Source organism: Haliotis asinina, chromosome 2 (genome assembly GCF_037392515.1).
Source record: "Haliotis asinina isolate JCU_RB_2024 chromosome 2, JCU_Hal_asi_v2, whole genome shotgun sequence".
Lineage (NCBI taxonomy): Eukaryota > Metazoa > Mollusca > Gastropoda > Lepetellida > Haliotidae > Haliotis > Haliotis asinina.
The window spans coordinates 8877398-8903328 of record NC_090281.1 but is presented as its reverse complement, the minus strand read 5'-3'; the positions used below and the strand labels follow the sequence as shown (position 1 = coordinate 8903328).

The window sequence follows — 25931 nt, the reverse complement described above, 5'->3', positions numbered from 1 at the left end:
TTCTTCTCTGACAGCTGGTATTTAATGGACTGTTGCCATGGTGAATAATGGGGATGACCTAGTTTTCATGACCAGGCAGTAATGGATTCACTGTGAGGTCCATTATTTTAACCAATCGCCAGCGTAGACATATTATTTGATGATGAATTTCACTGCCAGTCTGACTCAAGGATAATAGGGCTCCATCTCCGATGTGATAATCAGGCGAATGTGTCTATCTGTCTGAATGTTATCAAGAACTCTGATAACAGACAACTGCACCATTACTCCCGTCAGTGGCCAGACGGGGATTATCCAAAAGTCATCTGTGGTCGATAGCTACAGGAAGTATTCCACACCTGCGTTATCTAACAAAAAAAAACATGGAGGATACCCCTTGATCAATATCCTGTGATTGCTTGTTGCAGTGATCAGTTTATGCAGCAGTTCTTGCCCTGCTTCCCAAAACAATGACAGTTTTATGAAGTTTGTCAAAGGAACAAACATTCTGGTGAATGGGATGGTGCGGATCCAATTAATAACTGAGAATATTGGCTGATTCCATCAGTGGACACCATGGATCTTCAAGAGTTTGGTATTTGAGCGGTAATCTAAGCCGATGTCCGCAATGACTGGACGTGAGGTGCTGAAGCTTATGTCTTGCAACAATATTGCTGAATATTTGTCCAAACTTGGCGTCAGTGTCACAGGAGTGAATGCTGTTCGAGGTAATTATCTTCCAAGTGTTTTCTTTATAACTTTACCTTTAGTAATATCTGCGGCTTGTAGAATAATATGTTACATTTCATCAAGAAAAAAAACTGTTTGCCTTTGAATGACTTTAAACTGAGAGACTGGTCTGAGATTGAGATATTTTCCAACCTTATCCCACCCTTCATCCTTAACAGTAAAATCTCCTCTACATTCTCCACCCTAACCCCTCACAATTAATGGTCCATCTACGCACGCACGCACGCACGCACGCACGCACCCACCCACGCACGCACGCACCCACGCATGCACGCACGCACGCACGCACGTGTATATTTTCATAAACATATTGATTTTGAAATGCAAGACCTAATTATCCCAAGTATCAGCCACCCTACATTAAAAACATGAAATCTGGTTCTACTTCAATAATTTCATAGATTTTATTGAGAAAACTACTAATTATCCCTATATATTTCCCTACTTAGTTTAACAAGGCAACCTGCTGTGGTAAAGCACTTTCACCCCAACTTGACAGCTTTTATGGCATGTACAAATATAGAAACAAATCTAGAGTTAGTTAGAAATAACGCAACCACAATATAAAGCACTCCTGTTTCTTTTGGTACAGTTGTTTGGGCAAAAAAATAAATAATTATGTATTTTTATTTCTGGCACTAAATACTTATGACACATAAATTACAACAACTCACCTTTTGTTAGATTTTTTCAAACACATAAGTAGCGAACTAAATAAAGTTTGTTGCACAGAACTACTTGTTTACATTTTTTTTTCAAAAAATGATAAAATAGATGAAAAACTAATCAGCTGAACTAGTGTTTTGTGCTTCTTACAATGAATCTGCTATTAGACTAAAAACACTGCTGTGGTAGTTCGAGGTGATTTTTTTGTCATTGAAGCAATGCTTTTCTTTACTGGCTAACTGAAGGAATTCTCTTATACTGATTACTCTCTTGAAATATTCATTTGTTTCAGGGGTGGTGTGGTAGCCTAATGGTTAAAGTGTCTGCTCAAGACTAGGGTTTGATTCCCCACATGGGTACAATGTGTGAAACCCATTTTTAGTGTCACCCACCCTGATATTGCTTGAAAATGGCTAAAGCAGCATAAAACCTACACACTCATTTGTCTCCACCTTCACAGAGGAAACTAACTCCCATCTATCAGGACCTCAAGTGAAAAACATTGAGACCATATTTCTAAGTTTCAAGAATTTTACTACAACATTTCTCAAGGCCTTCAAATTTGTCAGAATCCAGACTTCAAAAACTTAAAACGAGTCATTGACTGTCAAGGCTTGAACAAAAAATGCCATGGTCTAGATTCCCCCCCAAAAAGCCAGTATTGTCTGCACAACCAGGAAAGTTTCAGTTAATTAGGTCAAGAAATGAGTATTTATATTTTGGAACAATGAGTGAATGAGATTAACACCTTTAAATAGTTTTCTAATTTCAGTTGAGAACATAGGAATTCCAGCCTTTACTACAATAATGAATTCGGTCAACATGTTGCTAAAATATCAAGAAGATGAAGTGAAAGTAAGGCTGAACATATTGCACTGAATATTAAGTCAGAACATTTTGCTGAAATATAGTCTTAACATTTTGCTGATATATTAAGTATGACCATTTTGCTGAAATATTAAGTTAGAACATTTTGCAAAAATATCATGACTGAACAGGATGCTAAAATACGAAGTCTGAACATGTTGGTCAAGTATTTAGTCTAAAAGCATCAAGCCTAAACAGAACTCTGAAATATTAGGTTCAAACATGTAGCAAAAATAGCAAGTACTGTAATAATCACTGAATTCAAGATTCAAATCAACATTAGAGTCAGCAGATCCTGGCATCAAAGGGACACAACTCTGAAATACCTAATTGAAACATAACTGGATAAGGATAACACATTCATTTTGTGTGTCACACACATTTGAGGGCTATGCATTTTTTCCCCATGAGGATACATGCCCCCTCATGGTACACTGACCAAGGCTTGTTGTGTGGTATTGTGGATGCAGCAGTGCAGCACATATGTCAATCACTTGATTGTCTGGTCCAGACTCATTTACATACCATCATCTTATACCTAGAGGACAACAAACAAAATTAAAAAAACACTTGGGTGTCATACATTTTCTGAGTCACAGATGTCAATGCCACACATTCAGTTTTCATTGTTTCTCTTGTAGAATGACAAGTCAATAACATATTTATCCCTAACATGCATTATGAACATGCATTGTCTAAGTGAAAGTACCTGTCTATTTACTTCTACACAGTTATTTTTCAAGAGTTCTTAAGTCCCCCAGCCATTATCAATTAGGCACCTCTTTGGAGGGGCCTGAGGCGAGTGTGTTAGGTTGTTCTCTGCTGTAAGCAATATTCCAGCACTATCATGGCAAGGAACCCAGAAATGTGCTTCACACATTGAACAAATGTTTGGGACTGAATCCGAAGCTTTAAGTATGTCAAGTAAATGTTTTACCTGTCAAGTTACCCTACAGTTCAAGAAAAACATAACATAACATCATGTCGCTAAATAGTCTGATAATGATGGGCTTACTCTGTGCATGATATGCAGAGTTGTGTGACTTAGGAGTGCCAGAAACTTAGAATTGTTTGTTCTACTTTCAGTCTAATTATGTTCCACCATTATACCCACAATATGGGTTTCACCAAATTGGTTAATTTCTGAGGACCTACACCACTGTAGGCTTTCTTCCCATATCAACATGACAGGTTGTGATATAACTTGCATTCACCTTTAAGCAGTGTTTTATCCAACTCATTCTAATTTCTAATTGTTACAGAGCACCAGGTGGATGGTGAGGTGTTCACTGAGCTGACAGACAATGACATCAAGGACTTGTTCAGCATATTTAAAGATAGACACCTCGTCAGGAAGATCCTTCAAGGAAAGGACAACAATCCAGTTGAGACACATGCAATCAAAACCAAGGATATTCCAACCCCAGAGCCAATCAGAAATCAGAAAAGAGACAGCAGTCATGTCTCTCAGTCCATCAGAAATGTTAGGACAGGAAGTGGATTCGGATCTTATGCTACTGCAACAAAAGATAACGGCCTGTCAGAGGAGCAGTTTCATCTGATTCGATCCTTTGAGAAACTGTCAGACTCAGCAGGTGCTTGTTATAGAGCAGATGCAAACACTTACCAAGGGCTGTGTAACAATCCTCAGGATGTCAGTATTCTTGACAACCAGACTGAGACAAGAAACAGTCATGTTCCAATGTCATTACCTTATTGCAAATCTGTGTCAGAACCCTCAAAACATTTTTCATTTATTCAAAACAGCTCTTCTAGAGATTCTCTACCTCACAATCTTAAACCTCAAAATTTAAGCAGAGATGGGCCAACAAAAGCTTCTACCAAACTAAGTAATATTGCAACTGAAAACAGAGAATACCCAAGACAATCATCCCATGCGGCTCTGTCACAGTTCATTCAAAGCAAGTCACGGCTAGCTGCTGAGAATGAGTCCCCAACTGATCTTTCCCAATCCAACAGACTTCAGTCGTGGTCCCTGTCAGAACATGAACTGACTGATTCCAAATATATTCCATCAGTGCTGACTCATCGACTGACTCAATTTTCTGGTTTGGATCTTCTGAGCAGGAAGGCCAAGCAGGGCAAGCCCAGTGAGGCTCAGAGACTTGGGCAGATGGTTGTCCGTGAGGCATCATCACGGGCAGGTATTTGGGATGATCCTCCTTGTCTGCAACTTCTCACCACCATGCAGAAGGATATGTTCTTTGAGTATTCATTCTTCATGGCTCCCAATCTGAGAGAACACAAAGACCTGTTGTGGAAGAGGCTTGGAGAAGCTTTGCTGAACCGTCGGAAGTACCTCAGAGATAAAGTTCTTGGCAAACGTGGGAAGAGACCCGATGAACAGTCAGCTTCTTCGGATGCAGATGTCATTGATCTGGACTACTGTGACTCTCCTGAACCTACTGAAGACTATGAGGACCAGGTGCCAGATACTTCCACTTCATCTAGTCTCAGTGACAGATCCAGGAAACCACCCAGCTGGTATAATGGCCCTAGTTCCACAGTAAGTCGACCAGACGTTTCAGAGAGCCAGGTCCCAATGTTATACAACTCTAATGAAGATGAGGACAGGCAGACATATCCAGATTCCACAATGGACACACAGTATGGTGCAGAATCTGAGGGCGATCACAAGCACCAGATGGCAAAAGAGAACGAAGAGGTGTTTCGGAGGAAGAGGAATGCTCTGGACTGTTCTTCTTCCAGTTCCCAGAACCTGTCTCTCCTATCCTCTGCTGCCTGTTCCGCTCTCAAGGAAGAAACTGAGATGAGATACGGAACTGAAATCAAACGGCAAAGATATTCGGAAGAGTTCTCCATGGTTGACTTTGAAGATGGGCAGGTGGATACAAGATGCGACCCTCCCACTGACATTGAGAAAGTAAACTTACACAAGAGGCTGTTTATGTCTAAGTCTGATTCCAGACACCACCACAACAGAACTGGATCTGTTCAATATGGCAATCACATAGACAGGAAGCCGTCTGTCAGCTTGTACGAACCTTCTCTGCAGACTTGTGAGAATCAACGGTCCTCAAACTTCATTATGAGGACTGATCATGAATCTGATGATGCTGTCTCAAATGAAGATCTGGAGAACACGTCCATGTGGGACTCTTTTGTGATGGAAGAGGTTCCTGAGATGCGAATCTACAGTACGATTGACCGAGGCATAGCCCAGTACACTGGTGAAGAACTCTTAACTAAGAAATCTAAGCAAGGGAAGCCTTCTGAACCACAGAGGCTCGGGCAACAGGTGATCCGTGAATCGGCCATGATGGCAAAACTTTGGCAGGATGTTCCTCAAAGCATACGGGCCATCAGTGAACATCAGAAAAAGGTGTTCTACCAGTGCGCGTTCACTCTGGCACCCAACCTCGTCCCTTTTCGGGATATGTTGTGGAGAAGGCTGGGTGAAGCTCTTCAGAATCGAAGGAAGTATGTGCGAGATCGGAGCCTGGGCAAGAGGCCAACAAAGCGAGAGCAAAGAATCATGAATGAATCCCTGAACCAGCAGGAATCAGAGTCAGATTCCCAGGCTAGTCTTAGTTCAATACAAGACATTGAAAACATTGTCAAGGTCAAATCTGAAAATCCACACCATTGACAACAAAAGACATTCTTGAAAGGAATACATTATGCTGTCTAAACTATTCCCTTCTCCACCAAAACTACCTAGCAGTTATTATTTTATAGCCCTGGTTGAACATCTTTCTGTAAAGTTAGTATTTGGTGCTACAAGGCCTGAAACAAATGCCATTCTTCCAAAACTTTGAGCCACTCAAACTATGTCCATCCATGTAATATTCATTGTTGATGTTATGGCAAAACCATTCATATTTCCATGGACTGGTTAAGTATCATTAAGGACAGTTTAACTTTTGATCCAAGTAAGTGCCATCATGAGTTGGCAAGATTTTTCTTGGATCCATGTTTTGAATCATCTGTGACCCAGTATGCAGGTATCACCTGCACAAACTGATCTACTGATCTGTTCTAGCGTATTGAGATATAATCAGTATAGTGCTAACTTCACATAGATTAGTTTAAGTGAAGAGAATGACTGACAATCCAGTCAAGTGTGTCAAAGTATTAGACAATCACTTGACTCGTCTAGTGCAGTAAAACATTACACCTATTCTGCCCATGCTACAAACACAACACACAGACAGATATGTTCAAGTCTCATACTTGGTAGCTGAACCTACTGTCTCCACTGAAGTGCATTACATCAAGAGAAGAATACATATACCACTCAAAAAAAGTTCAAGAACTCCAGGAAATGAAGATCAGGGTCAGAGTTCATCTTAAGTAACCCATGCTTGTCGTAAGAAGCAACTAATGGGATCAAGTTGTCAGGTTCAATGACATGTCATGATGGTAATCACTGGATTGTCTGGTCTAGACTTGAATATCTTCAGACTGCTGCCATATAGCTGGAACATTGCTGAATGTGATGTCAAACTAAACTCACTCACTTTAGAATACCTACAACTGAAAGGCTGTTTTCAACTCCTACAAGCCATGACTGATTAAAAGTACAGTGTTTCTCAACATTTGCAAATGTTTTGGAACATATTTTACTGGGTCTCGTCAATTTTAGTTTTCTCATCAAAGTATTGTTTACAAATCCTAACATTGTAAATATTTCACTGTTTCTTAGCAACCAAAGAATTATTTGCTTTCAGTATTATTTAAGTAACATCTCTAGTCATTGTAAAGTGTTACTAAAGTAAGACATGTGTTATAATTAATTTATTATTACAGTTTGCAGGGTGTATAACACAACACTAATCAATGCAGATAGAATGCTGCATACAAAACAGTAACTTTTATTGTGATGATAAAATTATTCACTATGTAGTTTGACTTGAACATTAAACTATATCAAAGTGAAACATTTGTAATGAATGTTTGACAGTGCCTGCATGTCATCAGACCAAATAATTTTTCCGGATGGCCATTGCCATTGAGGTAGTCATCAACAGGTAGCTGAAGACTGGAAGACCTCAAGAATCACCTGACACTGAGGGACAAACATTTATTGAATATGAATCAATTTTGTTTTTGCGAACACTGCAGGACATACACTTCTGACTGTGAAAGAGAAAATCCATATACAGTCAAACCCTGTTTATTCAGATCCCACATATCCAGAATCCCCGCCTTCCGGACGATTGTGAGACACATGTATCTGACAATAAGTTCACTTGCTTATGATTTTGATTTAATTGCTTCTTGTCAAGTTTGTGTGCACAAAGGTCACATATTCTAGTATTTATAGTATTTTTCACCTGACACTTCTTTACGAAACACATGCCCCCCACTATAACAAAAAATATGACAGACTAAATTTTTAGTGCACACTACATACTAGAAGCTAGTTGTTAAAATGTCCATTCATCATGCCAAAGACCCAGTTTCGATTTCCCTCCCTGCTACAATGTATTAAGCATATTTCCAGCATCCCTTGGCCTGATATTGCTGGAATATTGCTAAATGTGGCATAAAATCATACCCATTCACTCACTCACTCACTAAACATACATTTCTATTACAACTACAATGTTCTTCACAGGACTGTAAAGGAATAAATAAGATCTTTGATGGAAGTGCAAATTCTTTCAGTCATGGGATGAATACTGACTCAAACAAGTAGGTTTTTCTGCAGCATTAACGCCCAGTTCTCAGACAATGTGGGTTTGGTCATCTCACCAAGACGTTGTTGCAAATAAAACAAGTCACACTCTTTCACAACATTTTCAACCACAAGAAAGAAGTGTGAAAGATATTTTTCTCAAGTAACTGTTTAAGAAAATTTGTAATATCATAAGTCTGTTAAATTCTATTCATATACTAAGCCTCCAAGATGTCAATTGTGTAAGCACCAAGGACTATTTTACAATATTATCATATTAATAGACAATGGAAACGGAATTATCAATTATCAATTGTATCTTTAAGGTTCTGTTTCTTTATGTTATAACAGTGAGCCATATCGTTGGTACACAATCAAATCAAGAATACAGAGGGAAATCAAATTTCGATATTCTAGTCATGCAGTACAAGAACCTTGTCAGTAATCAATAAAGTTACATCACTCGTCACACACACACATAAGTTTGGTTTCACTTACGGACATGGGACAATCGTTGTTACCTGGGTCGCATTACTGCCTCAAGAATAAGCAAGTATCAACAGTCATTATAACAGTCAACTGATGCAAGACAGATCAATAGGCAATAATCGTTTACTTGCTGATCAAACAGGATGGTGAATAATTCACAGTACATCGACTGTTCTCATTGATTTGATTGATCAGAGGTCTCATGTGACAGGTGTCAACTTCACAGCATTAATCTTATCTGCAGTTATTGTACCTATTCATTTTTCAAATAATTAAAAAAAAAACCACATAACTACCTCAGGCAATGTGTGGCCTTCCATATCATTGACTGCCTGCAAATCATTGCAGATCACAGAATATATCTCAAATATACCATAAAAAAAGTAGGTGATACTGGATTACAAGACTGATAAAATGCAAATGATGAAGCCAAGGAGGAAAGAGATGATGAAGAGAAGATGAAGGGAAAATGTGACCATATATTCCATTCCTTTAGAAATATTTCATTTGTATGGATACACATGGACACAGTTTCTCATGTGCTCTGGCATTGAATAGTGGTGTGTTTGCAAAATGGAATATTCCCTACTTTTTTTAATGGTATGTGTACATTCTGTTTGTCAAAAGTGAATCTGATATTTATTAACTGACATATATATTTTGCCTATTTTAGGTGGTGTATACTTTCATAAGTTTAGCTTCAAGTATGACGACTTAGCACTCCAGCTTTGGCCACTCTATCTTATATTACAAGAGGTATGTTTAGCTTAGAATGATGACAGTGGCAAGTCTATCTTATAGTACGTGCAGGTGACTCAGGTAAGTCTATGTTAAAGAAATTCCATGGCTCTCATGAGCTTTACTGCAGGACTGTGAACACACAAAGTCAGAAAAAGCAGAAACATGTGAAGAGCAACTGCTAAGTGCTTCGACAATGGTATATAAAGAAGATTAAAGTAAGATCAAGTACTGGTATAGCTTGCTGTGCCCAGAGTCCTCACTGTGACCTCTGCTACTCCTTGAATTAACAGAATTAGGCATAAGAGATTTAGGATGTATTGAAGATAAGCATTAATACAAGGGAGAGATCAAGTAGATTGTGAACCTTATTACCGTATTTAACCACCTGCAAGTCTGATGTCAGTGGCGTAAGTAGCAGAGTGTGTTTGTTGAATCAAAAAGGGATTGGATGTGGTTAAGGAACATGGGAGGTGGAAAAATGTGGGTCAACATGTTCAAGAAAATATGAGGCGTGGAGAAAGAGGGATTAAAGTGTTCAAGGAAATATGAGGAGTGGAGAAAGAAAGAGGAATAAAAGTGTTCAAGGAAATATGAGGGGTGGAGAAAGGGGGATTAATGTATTCAAGGACATATAAGCAGTATAGAAAGACGGGTTGATGTGTTCAAGAAAATATGAGGGACAGTGAAAAGGGGTTAAACATCACCTACATGCATGAGAGTGTGTGTGTAGCTGATCAAAGTGCGGAAACATGCACCAGGTTTATAGTCCTAACCCACCATGCTATTTGAACACATATACGCCACTACAGAATACTGAATCCAAGCTAAATGGTCTTTGCTTTGTCTTGGAGTACCAGGCATGGAAATTTCAAGTATCACCTTCAAACTTCTCTTTATATGGATTAACACATCACTCCATTTATCCATGACACCAAACAGGTAAATGAGATGTCTGGTTAAGCCTAGTGGCCATTTGTGGTAGATGTTTTTTGTCATGAATATGGTATACAAAGGCCAGGCATGACTTGCCTGGTATGCAACACTGCAGGTATTGCTCAACCTGGCTTTCTAAGTGGGCATTTGACATTCCTGTAGGTAAATACTGCATTCAAACATATCAGATGACTGACTCTAGGAGAGACAACGTCAGAACAGCAGAAACAATCAGAGACTTTGTGACTGACTTGTAATCAGATCAGGAAGACTAATTACTGTAATAGTGTAATATACATGCATGTGAAGTGGGGTCGCCAAGGATCAATACAAAGTACTTGTGTGTGGGAAAAACATTCTTTGTACTGAGTGTAACACATATGTACCCTTTTTCTCAAAATATAAGGTCATATAGCTGGCCACAGATCTGTTGTGACGTCAAGATGGCCACAGATGTGTTGTGACCTCAAGATGGCTACAGACTGTTGTGACGTCAAGATGGCCATAAATCTGTGCTCTCAAGATGGCCACAGATCTGCTGTGACCTAAAGATGGCCACAGATGTGTTGTGACCTCAAGATGGCTACAGACTGTTGTGACGTCAAGATGGCCATAAATCTGTGCTCTCAAGATGGCCACAGATCTGCTATGACCTAAAGATGGCCACAGATGTGTTATGACCTCGAACCCCTTGTTTCTCTGCTCCAATGACAACTTCTCATTCAATACAAAACATCCAAATACACTAGTATGACATTCTATATATACTGGACAAAATAGTTAGGGATATATGTAAATTTTGAAATTATGAATAATGATGTATTTATTCATTGACATACATAAAACATCAATCATAAAAATACCAGTATCCCTAACATATTTTGTCAAGTATATGTATCTCACCTGGAAGCATGTGGGGCCTGGTTTTCCAGACGGCATGGAGGTCTGTGTGTGAATCTTCAGCTCCCCAACAATCGCAATCATCGTCTTGCACACAATGTGTTCTATCTGTTCCCAGATCCAGTCTGTATCATGACCCATTGCATCCATCTGCTGGAACACTGACGTCAGCTTACGTTTGCTCCCTTCTTCATCCTTTTCTGATTGGTTGAAAGTACTACTTCTCTTATTCAACGAATAATTTGTCAAATGCATGAACACCTCTTGCAAGTTTTTATTGGTTGGATTTTCGTAAGGAATGGTAGAAAATCTGGCCAGGCCCTCTTTACATATATAAAACTCCAGTGGCTCCACATTTGTCACCGTCACATACACTCGGAGGTCAAATTTAAATTTTTCCAACAAAAACACATTGGACAAATATTCCTGCACTATATGACAGCGGCCATTATGGCTGTTGTACTGGGTGGGTTCTCGGAGGAGGTAGATACCCTCACCCTGGGAGCCCTCACTTGGTTTGACAATATACGTGGGTTTTGGCTTCACTTTTTTCTCCAGCAGCTGTCGGACTTCGTTGCTGAACTCGTGAAACTGGTAGGGTAAAAACCAGGATCTGGGATAGAAGTCATAATCACTGGGGAACAGATTCCTCATGAAGTCCAGCGTCCGGCACAGATTTATTTTACTTAACATTTCTTGTATACCTACAACATAAAGAGGCAATATCTTTGTGGAAGACCTTCTGGTTTGGAACATAGTGCAACCAATATTGCTTGATTACTAATCTGCCATTCTGCATAATCAAGAACTGGAATTCGAAAGCAGAAAAATAGCTCATCAGTAAATGTTCTTCACCAAATGGCTCATTCTGATTATTCAGCAAGCGTGAGTGAATGAGTTTTTGTTTTGCTGCGGTTTTAACAATATTCCAGGAATATCATGACAGGGGACACAAGATTCCCCATGTGGGGAATTGAACCCAGGTCTTTGGTGTGATGAGAAAATGCCTTAACAACTGGGCTACCTGCTTGCCCCAATTCAGAAGACGTCTGCGTAGTACTGTAGGGACTATCTCATAAAAGTCAGATAATGACGCTCAGTGCTGCCAAACAGAGGCCTAATGACATTCCATTATATCAGATCTTTCACCCAACCAATCACTTTACTTACCAGATCAGAACACTGAAAACATGAACATGTTTTCTAATTATGCAACTTTGAAAATATTAACATGAGATATTTCAGGGACCGGTTACACATTGTAACAACATATTTTTTCAAAATGATCATTTATCCATCAGAAGAAAACATCTGAAAAATAAAGAAAAAATATATAGCCCTTGGAAGTGCTGCTAGACAAGCCCTGTCATGTACTAGACATTCCAGAATCTTCTCACAGTTTTCAGATTTATATCAAGAGTTTTGTCAAAACATATTTCAGAGTATCGCCTGGAATGAATATCTTCTTAACTCTTTGTTCAAGCAAGTAAGATCTATGACCTAATTTGCCCAATTCATAATCTGAAAAATGTGAATGTGTGACTTACAAGTATACTGAACCGCAAAAGAAATGCAAAAAATTTTTCATATGCTTATCTAAAGAAAATAAGTACATGAAAAAAATTATACATGTACTGAACAGCGAGAGAAACACAAGTTTTGAAAAAAATAAATCTCATTAATTCATGTTAAATTCAAGCATTCATGTTAATGTCTTCAATTTAAAAACTTGACCAACAAAACAACAGAAAGACTTATGATGAAAGCTTTGTTTTCAGATAGTCATGACATTCAAGACTGAGGCATTCTTCTGCTGCATGTTAGTTGTCAGGTTGAAAATAATCATCACTGTGTTAAGTCCATCCTGATATTAGCCACACAGATATATAACACTCAAAATAAATATAACATCACTGATTTTCTCACACTAGTGTAGTTTGCCTTGCCTGACAGATAACATAAAAGACCAAATACCACTGGCACTTGATGAGTCAAGTGTCAGATTGCTTCCCTTTGAGGAGGCAGGATCCTCTGGTCTGACTGATTAACTGGAGTAATATGAAGTAATTGGGTGATCTTTAACTTTGTTCAGGTAGTACCAGGGTGTATATGATACAAATCTATTCTATATTTTCATGCTTGAGTCAAACATTGTTCTAATCATCTTCAAACTGACAGCATACAAAGTCTAATAATATTCTGCCTGCATGAATTTGTCCAAGTGTTATTTTCAACAGTTTACATGTTCATGTGAACTAGGCATAAATTAAACACTGATCATGCAAAAATGAATTAAAAAATGAAATACTTTATTTTGTCCTTAGCTATGTCCAAATTAGTATAAACTGATTCATACATATTCTGACATTATTTGTTTTCAAACATCATAATTTGAATATGATGGGTACTTCAAACATGCATCACATCCACAAAGTTGTTGGTAACTTCAACAAATATTGCATACATTTGCAACTGCTCTGAGTGTGAATTCATATCATGTGGAGAGTAGAGGATATAAACTAATTATACCACATGGGGTACAAACATAAAACACTTCACACTATAATGACAAAACCTGATGCAAATCAAACTCCCCTCTTATCTAAATCAAATCATCCAACTTCCTCACGTGCCGATGCAGGGTAGTAACAAAAATACAACCTGCTGATTAAATGGATACAGCACACCCTGGTTGTGTAACTAGGAATACTGTTTTTGTGTCACTATCTTCAACATTTTCTACAGGAATATTGACACACCTGGTTTAAACAGAGACCATATATCAATCTGTCTGGAAAAGGCTAACAACATAAATATTTCATTTTATCACATCTCTCAGTACTATTCACAACCCAGCATGGCACCATTGTTGATAGTTAATATTTAATGTACTTATCAATGTCTAATTGATAATAGCACACGCCAGTCATTCTTTGCACCGCATATTTTTTCAGCACATGTAAACACACCTTCAGCCAAAATGTCAAGGAGATATAGCAAACACACATTAACATCATGGAGAGACAATTATTCAATGACTTCTGTCAAACAGACTCAAGTGTTAGAAATTAAAAAACAAACATTGAAACTGATAAGGCAGTAAGTAGTATGAGCCTTTATGTAAAGTTAGACAACGATAGTCCGTATGATGTAAGAAGATATAGTGGCTTCGAATGAACATGTGAAATGGCCAACTGGAACAACACTATAATGCTCGGTACATAATTAGAGTAAATATTTGTATTACCCATCTAACTTAATACACATCTTAATACATATGTAGGAATGGCTTGCGGGAACAACACTCAAACGCCAGTTACGTAGTGATGGCAAATACCATTATTACTTGTCTGTGTTAACACACATTTTACAATGTACATAGAAACATAGAAATGATTCTCTATTTCTATGATAGGAATCAATACATGTCATACAAGTTTCCATTAGTTTCCATGGGGTAAGGGAAGAAATATGTTTTCCTGATTGTGTATACAGTTACATAACATGACACACCCACACTCACTACTTCAGTTACCAGGCTGTCGCAGGTATTTCCCCTTTCACGCTGTCGGTGAGACAGCATTAATCCATTAAGTGTGGTTGATGTGGGAAGTGGGATGTGGAGTCTGTTGCTGGGTGTTGGGTAGGGTGTGTGGGTGGGATGTGGAGTCTGTTGCTGCGTGTTGGGTGTGGTGTGTGGGTGGGATGTGGAGTCTGTTGCTGGGTGTAGGGTGGGGTGTAGGGTGGGGTGTGTGGGTGGGATGTGGAGTCTGTTGCTGGGTGTAGGGTGGGGTGTAGGGTGGGGTGTGTGGGTGGGATGTGGAGTCTGCTGCTGGGTGTAGGGTCGAGTGTAGGGTGGGATGTGGGTGTCGGGAACTGGACACTGGGTATGTACAGGATCAGAGGGATGACTTTTGGTTAGGTTTATTAAGAAGGCATGGTATGTGTCCCATTTTTCAGATCTCTGACATTCATCTGTGTTAATGGTGGACATATTTTAGTAATATCCCAGCCTGCAAGCTAATTGTGGGATGTCAGATAGACGTTTGTGAAACTTCTGAATATCATGCAGACAAACCAAAGAAGATAAGCATGATTCAACCAACCTTAAGAGGATCCTTGTACACCAAAGAAATGCAACTCTACGCTTTACACATTTAGTATGATATGGCCAAACAAACAACAAAAACATCAGGCAACTTAGTTTTTAAACCAGTATTAATACTAACTATGACGAGCTTCACTCATTGATGGAATCAAACCTGGGTCTGCTGTGTGATGAGTTAGAACATAACCACTAGGCCAAACCATGAAATATGAGTGATAATGCTCTATGAGCATTGTCTATGACCATTATACTTCCATTTTTATTCAATAACCATGTACAGCCTGTGTTATTATTTATGCTGATATTCTAGATCAGGGACCATTAAAAGCTGAAGCTATATTTTTTCTCTCTTTTTCCCATTTCAAACTGAATTCTGATCTAAGATCAGATAATTGCCAGCAGAATAACAGACCTGGAAACTTGTTGACTCTGCCTGATATGAGGTCGCTGTGGTCTTGGAAGCCAATCGCGTGCCAGTAGAAGTCACATGGTTCTCTGCGGGGCACGATCACCTGAAAGTAGAGTTAGTGAGTGAATATTGATCTACTCCATAGCCTTCTGTATCATGGGAGTCTTGCACTCACAGATTCTGTTTCATACATATTAATGGTTCGTGGAACATGTACAGATAATGACAATGTCCAGTCTCCCACATGAACATAGTGACCAAGGATGGTGGACTATGATGTGAGCATTGTGTTCACTGGACATATTTTGTCCATTATCTCCATGATATAAGTATCAATTTGAGAAGCTTATTATTTGATGTTTCAGAGGCAGGTCCCAAAGCTTCTAGAATTAATTCATCACATTTCAAGAGCCTTCACAATGGTCCTCTAACCTAAAATTTCTCATAAGTTGAGAACAAGCAAACAAACTATATTTTGAAAATAAGCTAAAAATTTTCCGTGCTTATTATTAAAAGTTTCATAATATTGTAAATCAAGGCTTTTTGAGGAATAATTTAAGTATCCCTTTTCACATGACGAAGTAATAATTACTTCAACTCAGTTTTAATGATTCCTTCACTAAAACCTATTAAATTTGACCCTGTAATATATAATACTCCAGACAAATTAATACGCATAGCATTTGCTGACTACAGATTATCTGTCAAACTCACATGAAGAAACTGGATGTTCTTAAAATTCTCTGACAAGTACGCATTAATGCAAATATCATTAAAATAAGAGACAAATTTGGTAAAAGGATATCTCATAGAATTTGAGTTGCATGTTCCCTGTATTAACTGGCAATCTACCCAATCAACCAGTCATTGTCATTTTTCAAAATACCCAAACCACTCAAGAATACTAATAAACCCTTTGGGAGATTTCAATACAGCATTATCCAAAGCCTGGAATTTAGATTTAATTTACATTTACAAGATTGTTTACATTACTGCAGTCCACAATCACCTGCACACATGGGCGTGCTGCTGATAGTCACAGGTTGTTCATGTGCTCTCACTTAATCCAGGCTTTATATAGCATTAATCAATAGCACACCCAGACTTTATAGCTTCTCTCAGACACAACTAGCTATACATAATGAAACAACATCATTCCATTTCATTTGGGGTTTCTGTCAAAATAACTTTTATAAGTTTAACATTTCTAAATGGATCTCAACAGTTTTAATGAGAAAGTGAGTTTAGTTTTATGCCACACTCAGCAATATTTCAGTTATATGGCAGAGGTCTGTAAATAATCGAGTTTGGACCAGACAATCCAGTGATCAACAGCATGAGAATCGACTGCGCAACTGGGAACCGATGACGTGTCAATGAAGTCAGCAAGTCTGACCACCCAATCCTGTTAGTCGCCTCTTACAACAAGCAGAGTCGCCTTTTATGGCAAGCATTGGTTGCTGAAGGCCTGTTCTACCCTGGACCTTCACTGGCCCTTAAAAGTGTTAGATTGAATTACATGAATGTATTTTATGAAAGTGTATATAATTGTAGCACAGATTTCATACTGATTCAACTAAGTGCTTGTCAACACAGTGAATATTCAGTGACTGCATTATGTAGATTGGATCAAACATATTAGTCTGGGGTGTTGAGTGTTCAGAGGTAGGAGTCATAAACAAGAAATGTTGACAGACATGTTCTCAGTAAAATCAGATGATGAGTATCAAAGTGTGAGAGAAATGGTGAATAGATGCTATATGCTGCTGCGAGGCTCTCATCTAACATACAAAGTCATGTATAGACATAAAACCTGAGGAGATCCAGGTCACAACTCGTTTCAAGCAACTCTATCAAGGCACCCATATCAGCTCTAGAGACTATTGTTAATAACTTTGTCACCTTTCATGTTGACTACTGTAACAGTCTGCTACAGTCTGTTTGAGGCAGAAATGGACCAATGAATTGCAAATTTTATCATTGTACAAAATTGCCACATAAATATAAACAGGACACACGTTTATCATTTACTAATACCCAAAAGCTTTCTGGACTCCACCAAAATAGTTGTTTAAGAAACTGTCATCACTGAAAACGAAAAAGGTGTTAAGTTGTCGCAGGAGGGTGAAACCACAGAAACGGTTATTGCCTTGACAAAGAATTATATTCAAGGCCCTTGACTTCGTGTTAATGTCCCTGCACAAATGACTCTATATCAGTGAACTCATCTTTGCTGAGCAACTCTGAAGCAATTTGTTGGAACAAGCGTCAATTATATATTTATTCATATAATTGAGAATGTGTGGTCAGACTTTTAAATACAATCAAACTTTCTATTAAATGGTTTAAAGTTTAGATGTAACCAAACATATTCACATAATTACAACACAGTTACTAATCACATTTTACTAATTTGAAAAATCAAATCAACAAAATTATATTTAGGGAACAGAACCTGGTCAGAGCAGGTGAAATTAGTGAATCATTTGAACTCTGATGTTGCAACATGGGGTGAGTGTTTATCATGCTATTTTTCAACTTTATGAGCTGAATTTACATTTTATATAATTTGTTGCTGTAAGTCCTCAACGAAAGGTATCAGAATCTGCAAAAACTGTGTTCGGCATTACATGTAAGCGTTAAATGAACCTGACTAGGCTATGGCAAAATTGTGACTAGGCAAAATTGTGTTTGGCGTTACATGTAAGCGTTAAATGAACCTGACTAGGCTATGCAAGACAAAAACAAACTTGAAGTTAAAACTCAGTATTGTCTTGTTCTAGTTTTTACTACATATTCTTTCATTCAAGATGACCAAATTATATAGGCTAATCTGTAAATTAGATTTGGTCAAGTTTGTATCACTCAAGGCATGGAAAATGTCCTACTCGTATATGGTCATTGTGAATTGTAAGCTGTGTGTTAAGGCATCATATACAAGTCAAACAGAATGTAATATCTGGTGGTTCTAAAACATAAACCTTTAGACACATTTAGATTTGACATTTTTTAAGAAAAATTAAAGCATACAAGTACACAACAGATTTAATATGAATCATGTTTTCATATAAATGTATGCATAATTTGGACAGATAAACAGCCTATCTGTACCTCTGTTTAAACAAAAATTATCTTACTACTTAAAACATTCAGGACACATCGGACAAGTGGTTCTCATGATCTATGAATCACAGACAATTTTCTGAATGGTTCTGGTGATTTAGCACAAGACATTGATGGGGAGAAGACATTGAAGAATAGGCTGGGCAAGTTGTCCCTGGCTGGAACCATTGCCGACAAGGTGAGATGCAGTTTTTAAACATGGGATACTTCAGTCTAATGGAGTAGGTTTTGATGATCATCATCTCTAAAATAATTTCTTTCATGATTAGTATCTTAAAAATGCCCTAAGTTAATACTCAACATATATTACTTTCACTGAGCCGGAGGCTGAGGAAAATCTAGACGAATGCTTCATCCAGGGCTTTTGTATTACAGAAAGGGATGGTTGGAAAGGAAAATACTTTGGTTCAGGGACTGTGAGACTACACTTAAGACTATCAAATTACTGTCAGTAGTTTCATCATTTTGTTCATCCAATCCATAAAATATGAGCAGACATGCAAATTAATTCAATTCGAGTCTTCTAAACATACTTGCTTCTTTATTCTACTCTGACTATCCATAATCCAAACTGAATAAAGAATTGTGGTCAATTGATTCCTAAATCGAAAACATGAACCAGTATGGCCTGATATGCTGTCTAACCATTCATGTCCGTTGCCCCCTATCTCACGCTGAGCTGTCACAGTTTAACTCCTCCTGTGTATGCTGTCCTCTATTATTGATGTAGGGCTGGTCACAGCAAGCCAGGTGTGGAATTAAACAACACAAAGAATCAAGCTTCATCGATCTCTGGGGATATATAAAACTTAAGGATTGGTAGGCATAATTGCACATGGATGAGCAGTCAGGGTCTCTATAGAACATACCAACTATTATGTAGTCACCAGTTTCTCATGCATCAACATTGTTACTAACTGCCAGGTGGGTTTTATCACACATTGCTGATGGATTGAAAATAATTCATCATATGTTTGTTTCAGATTTTTATCCAACCATGCACAAATGATAAACCTGCACAATACTGGTTTTAACAGCAGAAAAGTCATATCATTTCATTTTTATTCCTATGCAACATTAATTAGCTTCATGTAGGAAAACAGCTGAATGTTAACAGAGGGCACAGTGTGTCATCTAGCAATTCATGATGACTTCATGAAGTAGATTAAAAGCAATATGGACACACATTCTTCACAGTTTTCCTTAAATGCAAAAATATATTGAAGTGAACAAGTAAACAATAATAATTTGACAGAGGGCTTCCTAATCACTGACTCACCAAAAAACTGAAAACAATTATACTGATGAGACATTGTTAATTTGAAAAACAAAACACGGAAACAGTTTGACCTAATTTCTGTATAGTTTATGAGTTATAAACAAGAACAATATTGCTATGTTAGCTGATCAACTGCTTGGGAATAGACTGCTTTTTTAATATCAAAGTGAACATAACAGAAATAAGCTTCACACACTGTCCTCAGCTGGGAAATGAAACCCAGGACTTTAGATTGATAAGCGACTGCTCTAACCACTAAGCTACTCTCCAAATACATATATAAGAACGCTCAAGACACTGTACAGTAACTCTGTTAGTAGCAATCAGTTTAATCACTTGTCGAATGCAGCAACCAAATAATAGCCCCATTCCATGGATCGATGCTTTGTGTCGATATGAAATGCACACCCCGCTATCTATATTCTTGATCGACCAGCTGTATGGATTATCACAAGACACTGCTGCTGACAAGACAATCATAGGACAGAATATTTGCAAGTTTAATGTACGTGATTCTGGGTAATTATTGATTGGGGATAAAAAAAAATATTTGAGTGGCTTGACTATTGTTATGTATTTGTACTGATCTCATGAATATGTTTGCACAGTTGTGGAACATTGATATACTGACTTGTCAATTACTGTGAGTATCTGACAGCACTGCATGATGTTAACAGTCATATATACTAGGTGTGGCTTGTCCAACTTATTTATTTGACAATCACCACTTCCATTATATTTATTATATTCCTCAATAAACATTAACTAGCTCTACTTCTACAAGTACAAGTACATAAATTAGATGACGCACACACTAGAATTGTGTATAGTTAATGAAAAATCTTTTTACAGCTGTTTAACATAACAGTAATATTCTTTTTAAGAAACACTTTTTCACTATGTGATATCAGTTAATATGATATTAAAAATAGACACACAAAGAAAACAAAATACTGGTGTATGAAAAACAAAATATGATGTGTGCAGCTTGCCAAATCTACATGATTAATAGGTTTAAAGAAATTATATTTAGATTACAGGCTTATAATTTCTCATAGGGTAATTTCTATAAAATAGAAACTTTAAAATGTAAATTATATGTTGTATCTTATTATTTTTGTATTAGAACACACACACAATGAAATGAGAATGTTTTCAGAACAAGAAGGAAAAGAACAAACTTCATTAATACTAGAGGAAAAACAATTATTTTTTAAATGTTGGCCATCCGTATGGCACTAAACATAATTATCTCCATAGTTACACATGAATTGTTGTTAATTCACATGTCACAGTCCTGAGTGAGTGAGTGAGTACAGTTTTACACCTTTCAACAAAATCCAGCTATCAATTTGAGATACAGAAACATCACATTCTTTGGTTAGACTCACTAGTCTCTGAAACATATTTTGCAGAAATATAGTTCATAATACATAAATATATGTAATGCAAAGGTCCCCTGAGACTTTCTTCATTTTCAGAAACTGGAAATCAAGACTTGCTAACTAATCTAGACTTGCATGTCATGGTCTCAGGGTCTGTATGACAAGATTATTCTACGGCCCAAAACTAATCTTGTTGTGGAAGACTGGTAGAAAAAAGAGGGTGTTTTGTTTGTTTTTCAGATTTACACCTGTAATCTTGCACCTTTCCCAGAATCTTACTGTTGACATATGGAGACAGAAAGGGATGAACACTATGCTATATACAATTTGTCTTTGGATGTTGAGCTCAAAAGGCATGATAAAGCATACAACTTCATGTATAAAAACTTGTTTGCTGCAACACGTGAAGATCCAGGGTAGAACAGGTCTTCAGCAACCCATGCTTTCCACAAAGGGCAACTATGCCTCTCCTATGAGGCAACTAATGCAATTGGGTGAACAGGCTTGCTGACTTGTTTGACACATGTCCTCTCCTATGAGGCAACTAATGCGATTGGCTGAACAGGCTTGCTGACTTGTTTGACACGTGTCATTGGTTTCCAGTTGTGCAGATGAATGCTTATGCTGTTGATCGCTGGATTGTCTGGCCCAGACTTGATTACTGACAGACCACCATCAGATAGTTGGAATATTGCTGAGTGTGACGTAAACCTAAACTTACTCAGTTGTCTATTGCATAAAGTTATATGCTCAAATTTGCTTGCTTTATTATTGACTCTCCAACCTTACTGAACACTGATCAGAGAATCAAAGGGCATGGTTTGGCAGCTGAGGTATTGGGAAGTAAGGTACAGAGGACATCATCACTGTTTTGTAATCATTATTGCTTTTACAGCAGAGTACACCACTCCTCTGTGATGACATTATCTCTGTACCCTTGTAACAGTGAACCAATGCAGGATTTCAGATATCAGATCATTCATGTTGGTCTAGAAAGCTTAGATATTTCTTCTGATCACAGGTGAATATGAACAAAGACTTTTAGACATGTGGTCAGGAAAAGAAACAGGTGTATCAACATTAACTTAATCAGTGAGTGGTTGAGTGAGTGGTTCAGTAGGTGCTTGAGTTAGTGTTTGAGTCAGTGAGTGAGTGAGCATGTGGCTGAGTCATTGTTTCACACCAAAAGGTTCATTACATCAAATGATCCATGATGACCTTTTGCATCCAGTAACCAAGGTATAATTTGGACGCAGTTTGATCAGCCAATCTCCTTAATACTGTTTTGTGCATGTTTCCAAGCAAAGTGGACTCCTGAACTTTCAGGGTTGTGTAATTAAGGGAATGTTGTGGCAGTTAACGTACATGACAGATCCATCACGACAGCACATGATGCAGTTTTCTGTAGAAATGGACTGACTGATATAGGCGGTGGTAGTCAACCTTCAACATGCCACAGCAACAGCGCTCAAATGGTCGACCACAAAGGGTCCTGTATCATTTTATCATATTTTGTTTGAAATATGAAAAAAAAAAATGCTGCTTTCATTTCATGATGTGAAAAAATATATTAGGCCACTGGGTAATTGATGCAATCATCTCATTATATTTACAATCACACCCATTTTGAAGCTTGAAATTATTTCATTATTACTTATTTCATTATATTTATCATTTCATACATCTTAATAATTGTGTCATTTTCGTTGTAAACAATAATAAAATTTAAGCAGTTTTAGGTTGCATTTACTTATTAAGAATGACAGTGATGAAAAGTAATAAATTTTTGGGTTACATATATATTATATATTTCAAAATTTCTTTTAATAACTCTCTTACAAGAAAAAGACTAATTTCATCATATAATCCCAAAATCATCAATATATTTCCCAACATTTGGACTGTTAAACGATCATTTACATTTGCTTTGGAATTTAATGTAGCATATTGAGTTATGGTATGAACATTACATAACACATCTGTCAGAACAATCTGTTCACTATACATAATACACACAACAAACATATGGTTTACATGTTTTCAATATATTTTTGTGTTTATAATACACATAATATATCCACCTTCAAGAAGTTTAGAATACCCTTGAATTCAATTTTGTATAAAACAACATGACCATGAAATTAATGAAACAATGTTTGTAACTGTTCCTAATTTACTTGACTGTTTACACTTATTAAATAGAATATGTGTGATACATAATTAAAAACATTTAATTTGCTACCATCTTTCAAACAGTGTACATTATCACTGCTTAAGAATAACTTTCATTGTTCATTTAACATTTTTACAATATGATTTAAAATAACTTACCTCTCTCCATCCAAGATCATGAATGCATCTTCGCACCACATCAATATTAGACCGTGCCTTTGAAGTATCCACTGTCACATGTCCCCGGTATATCGGCTTCAACACCGGGGGAGGACGGACGGCTGGGGGTACCACTACCGTGGCTGATGTATTACCGGTAGGATTACGTCGGTCCTCCCTGGGCTGTCGACTGTCATCCTTACGGTGGCGACTGTCGTCTCGGGGTACGCGCGTATCATCTTTACGGTGGCGACTGTCATCCCGGGGGTGGCGGCCGTCATGACTATCAACTTTTTGATCCCCTGAACTTTTATCTTGTCTCACCCTCGTGTCTCTCTCATTCTTTTGACTCTCTTCTCTGTACAGTGCCTCTCGTCGTCTCAGTTCTCTCTCTTCTCGATGTCTCATTTCGACGTCCTCTCTGTATCTCTTCTCTCTGTCCTCGCGATGTCTCATATCAGAATCTTCGCGGAACTTCTTCTCGTCTCGCTGTTTCGCTTCATTCGCTAACCTCTCCCGTCGCAGCAGTGCCGCTCTCTTCAAAGCCAAGTCCCGTCGACTGTGATCTTGGGGCTTGCTATATGGGCTGTTTTCCAGCCTATTTTCCAACGGGGCACTCATGTTTCAATTTACGCCATATCTGATTACATTGTTAAGAGGCACATTTTGTTTCAGATAAACGGGCACCTGTCAAGGTCTCGATATTGGCGATAGCGACACAGAAAAATCACTCCTGCGAATTCAAGTCCAGTACACAGAGAAATTGTTTGCGTAATCTATGTGTTTGTATATATCATGTCACTATGCCGTACTGGATCATACCCCTCCACCCGAAATAGCTTTTGACGGCCGCGCCATAGAATCCATTGTTATTCATTAATCATTCACATAGGGGAAGCTCTCGACATTTTGTGTACTTGCACCCATGGCAACAGCCCCTCCCGCTCGGCCGTGCTTGATTGGAATACGTTGAGTCGCGGCCAGCACTGGTCGATAGCCGCTATTGTAACTACTGCATCTAAACAGATATAAACAGTCTTTGTCGATGTAAATATTCTTCTCGGCTTCAGTGATTAAAAGTTTCTAAAAGAGTTTGAAAAGTTGTTTGAGCCGCACGTAAAAGGTGCTTGATTCGCTCGACTGATTTATCCAATTTGAACCTCATGGGGTGTTTTATGGGCACTTAATGATCGTACTCTTTGCTTCTATCTTTCTAACATAAGTTTAAAGTTATGATATAAGACTAACGGTAACATTTGAAAATTATTACATAACCATTCTAAGGAGGACAAGTTTCATTTAAAATAAACGTCATGACAGCTTCTAAATCTCATTCTTGTTTTATTGTGCAATTGTGTATTATAATATAAAGATAAAGATAATAATATGTTATGAACATAATAAAAGTTTATAAGAGGTCTTTATCCTTGACTGGAACCGTTAACTAAACCAACCTCGATAACCCATTGTCTCCCCAAAGTGATCGTAACTCATCTACGACAGTGGTAGCTGCAGCTGGTGTTTTGTTGAAGTCTCACCGTATCCAAGTACAGCATTTCTAAGATACGTACTCCTACAAATTATACGTTTGATTAGCTATCCCTTATGGAATTACGACTAGCTATTTTAAGAAATAAATTACATATATCAGTTAAAACATGCTTACAAAGATGGTCCAGAAAGGCCACAGCCTAAATTGTGATATAAACGATCTCATCTCTAAAAACATCCATGCAGGTTTTGGCACTAGGTTTTGAAATATCTGGGTTTGACAGCAAATTTGTCAACAGATGATTTACGATTAGAACCGGTTTAAAGAACTTACACTGGTCGATAAGGGACAGTTATTGGATGCGCTTTATCCTCTATAACGCTGTTACAGTTAAAACAAACACTTTCTCTAACTGAACATTGTTCAAAAACGACCTGACTGCGTGCAAGGCAGCTCTGAACATAGTGCGAACTGTTCGCTGTGTTCTGGTTATAGTCTCGTTGAGGCAGTGTTCATTCTCATATTCCTTCTTAAAAGTAGTATATCGTCTATAGCACTAGCTGCTGTTTTTGGAAAGGTGCCCAGCATTATGTAGGATAGACCATATTATACTGAATAAATCCTCACAACCTTACACTTCTTTATGGTCAGTTGTGTATCGTTAAAAGGTACATTAATAACAATGTTGGCTAAGGTCGAAATTGGCGTTAATCCATCGGCGATTCGCGTATGTATAACTATTCTTGGTTTCAATCTTAATTAGTTGTGGATGCCCAATCAAAATACATGTATGACCTTCTCCCTTTCATAAAGAGAT

General features: G+C 37.8%; 2 protein-coding genes across 2 annotated transcripts in view; one reads left to right on the top strand and one right to left on the bottom strand.

Moving 5' to 3' along the window:
- LOC137272248 (tubulin polyglutamylase TTLL11-like) overlaps positions 1–24424 on the bottom strand; it is a 35406-nt gene extending 10982 nt beyond the window's left edge. Inside the window, exons 1-3 of the mRNA XM_067804608.1 lie at positions 23623–24424; positions 15508–15607; positions 10991–11691 (exon numbers count right to left, since the gene is read on the bottom strand). Coding sequence (XP_067660709.1) covers positions 10991–11691; positions 15508–15607; positions 23623–24243 — 1422 coding nt within the window. The 5' untranslated portion in view covers positions 24244–24424. The remainder of the gene's footprint in view (positions 1–10990; positions 11692–15507; positions 15608–23622) is intronic.
- LOC137272247 (uncharacterized) lies at positions 281–7178 on the top strand. The gene is made up of 2 exons (XM_067804607.1): positions 281–707; positions 3525–7178. The coding sequence occupies exons 1-2, from the start codon at positions 599–601 to the stop codon at positions 5891–5893; spliced, it is 2478 nt and encodes an 825-aa protein (XP_067660708.1). The 5' UTR covers positions 281–598; the 3' UTR covers positions 5894–7178.
- Positions 24425–25931: the final 1507 nt, after the last annotated feature.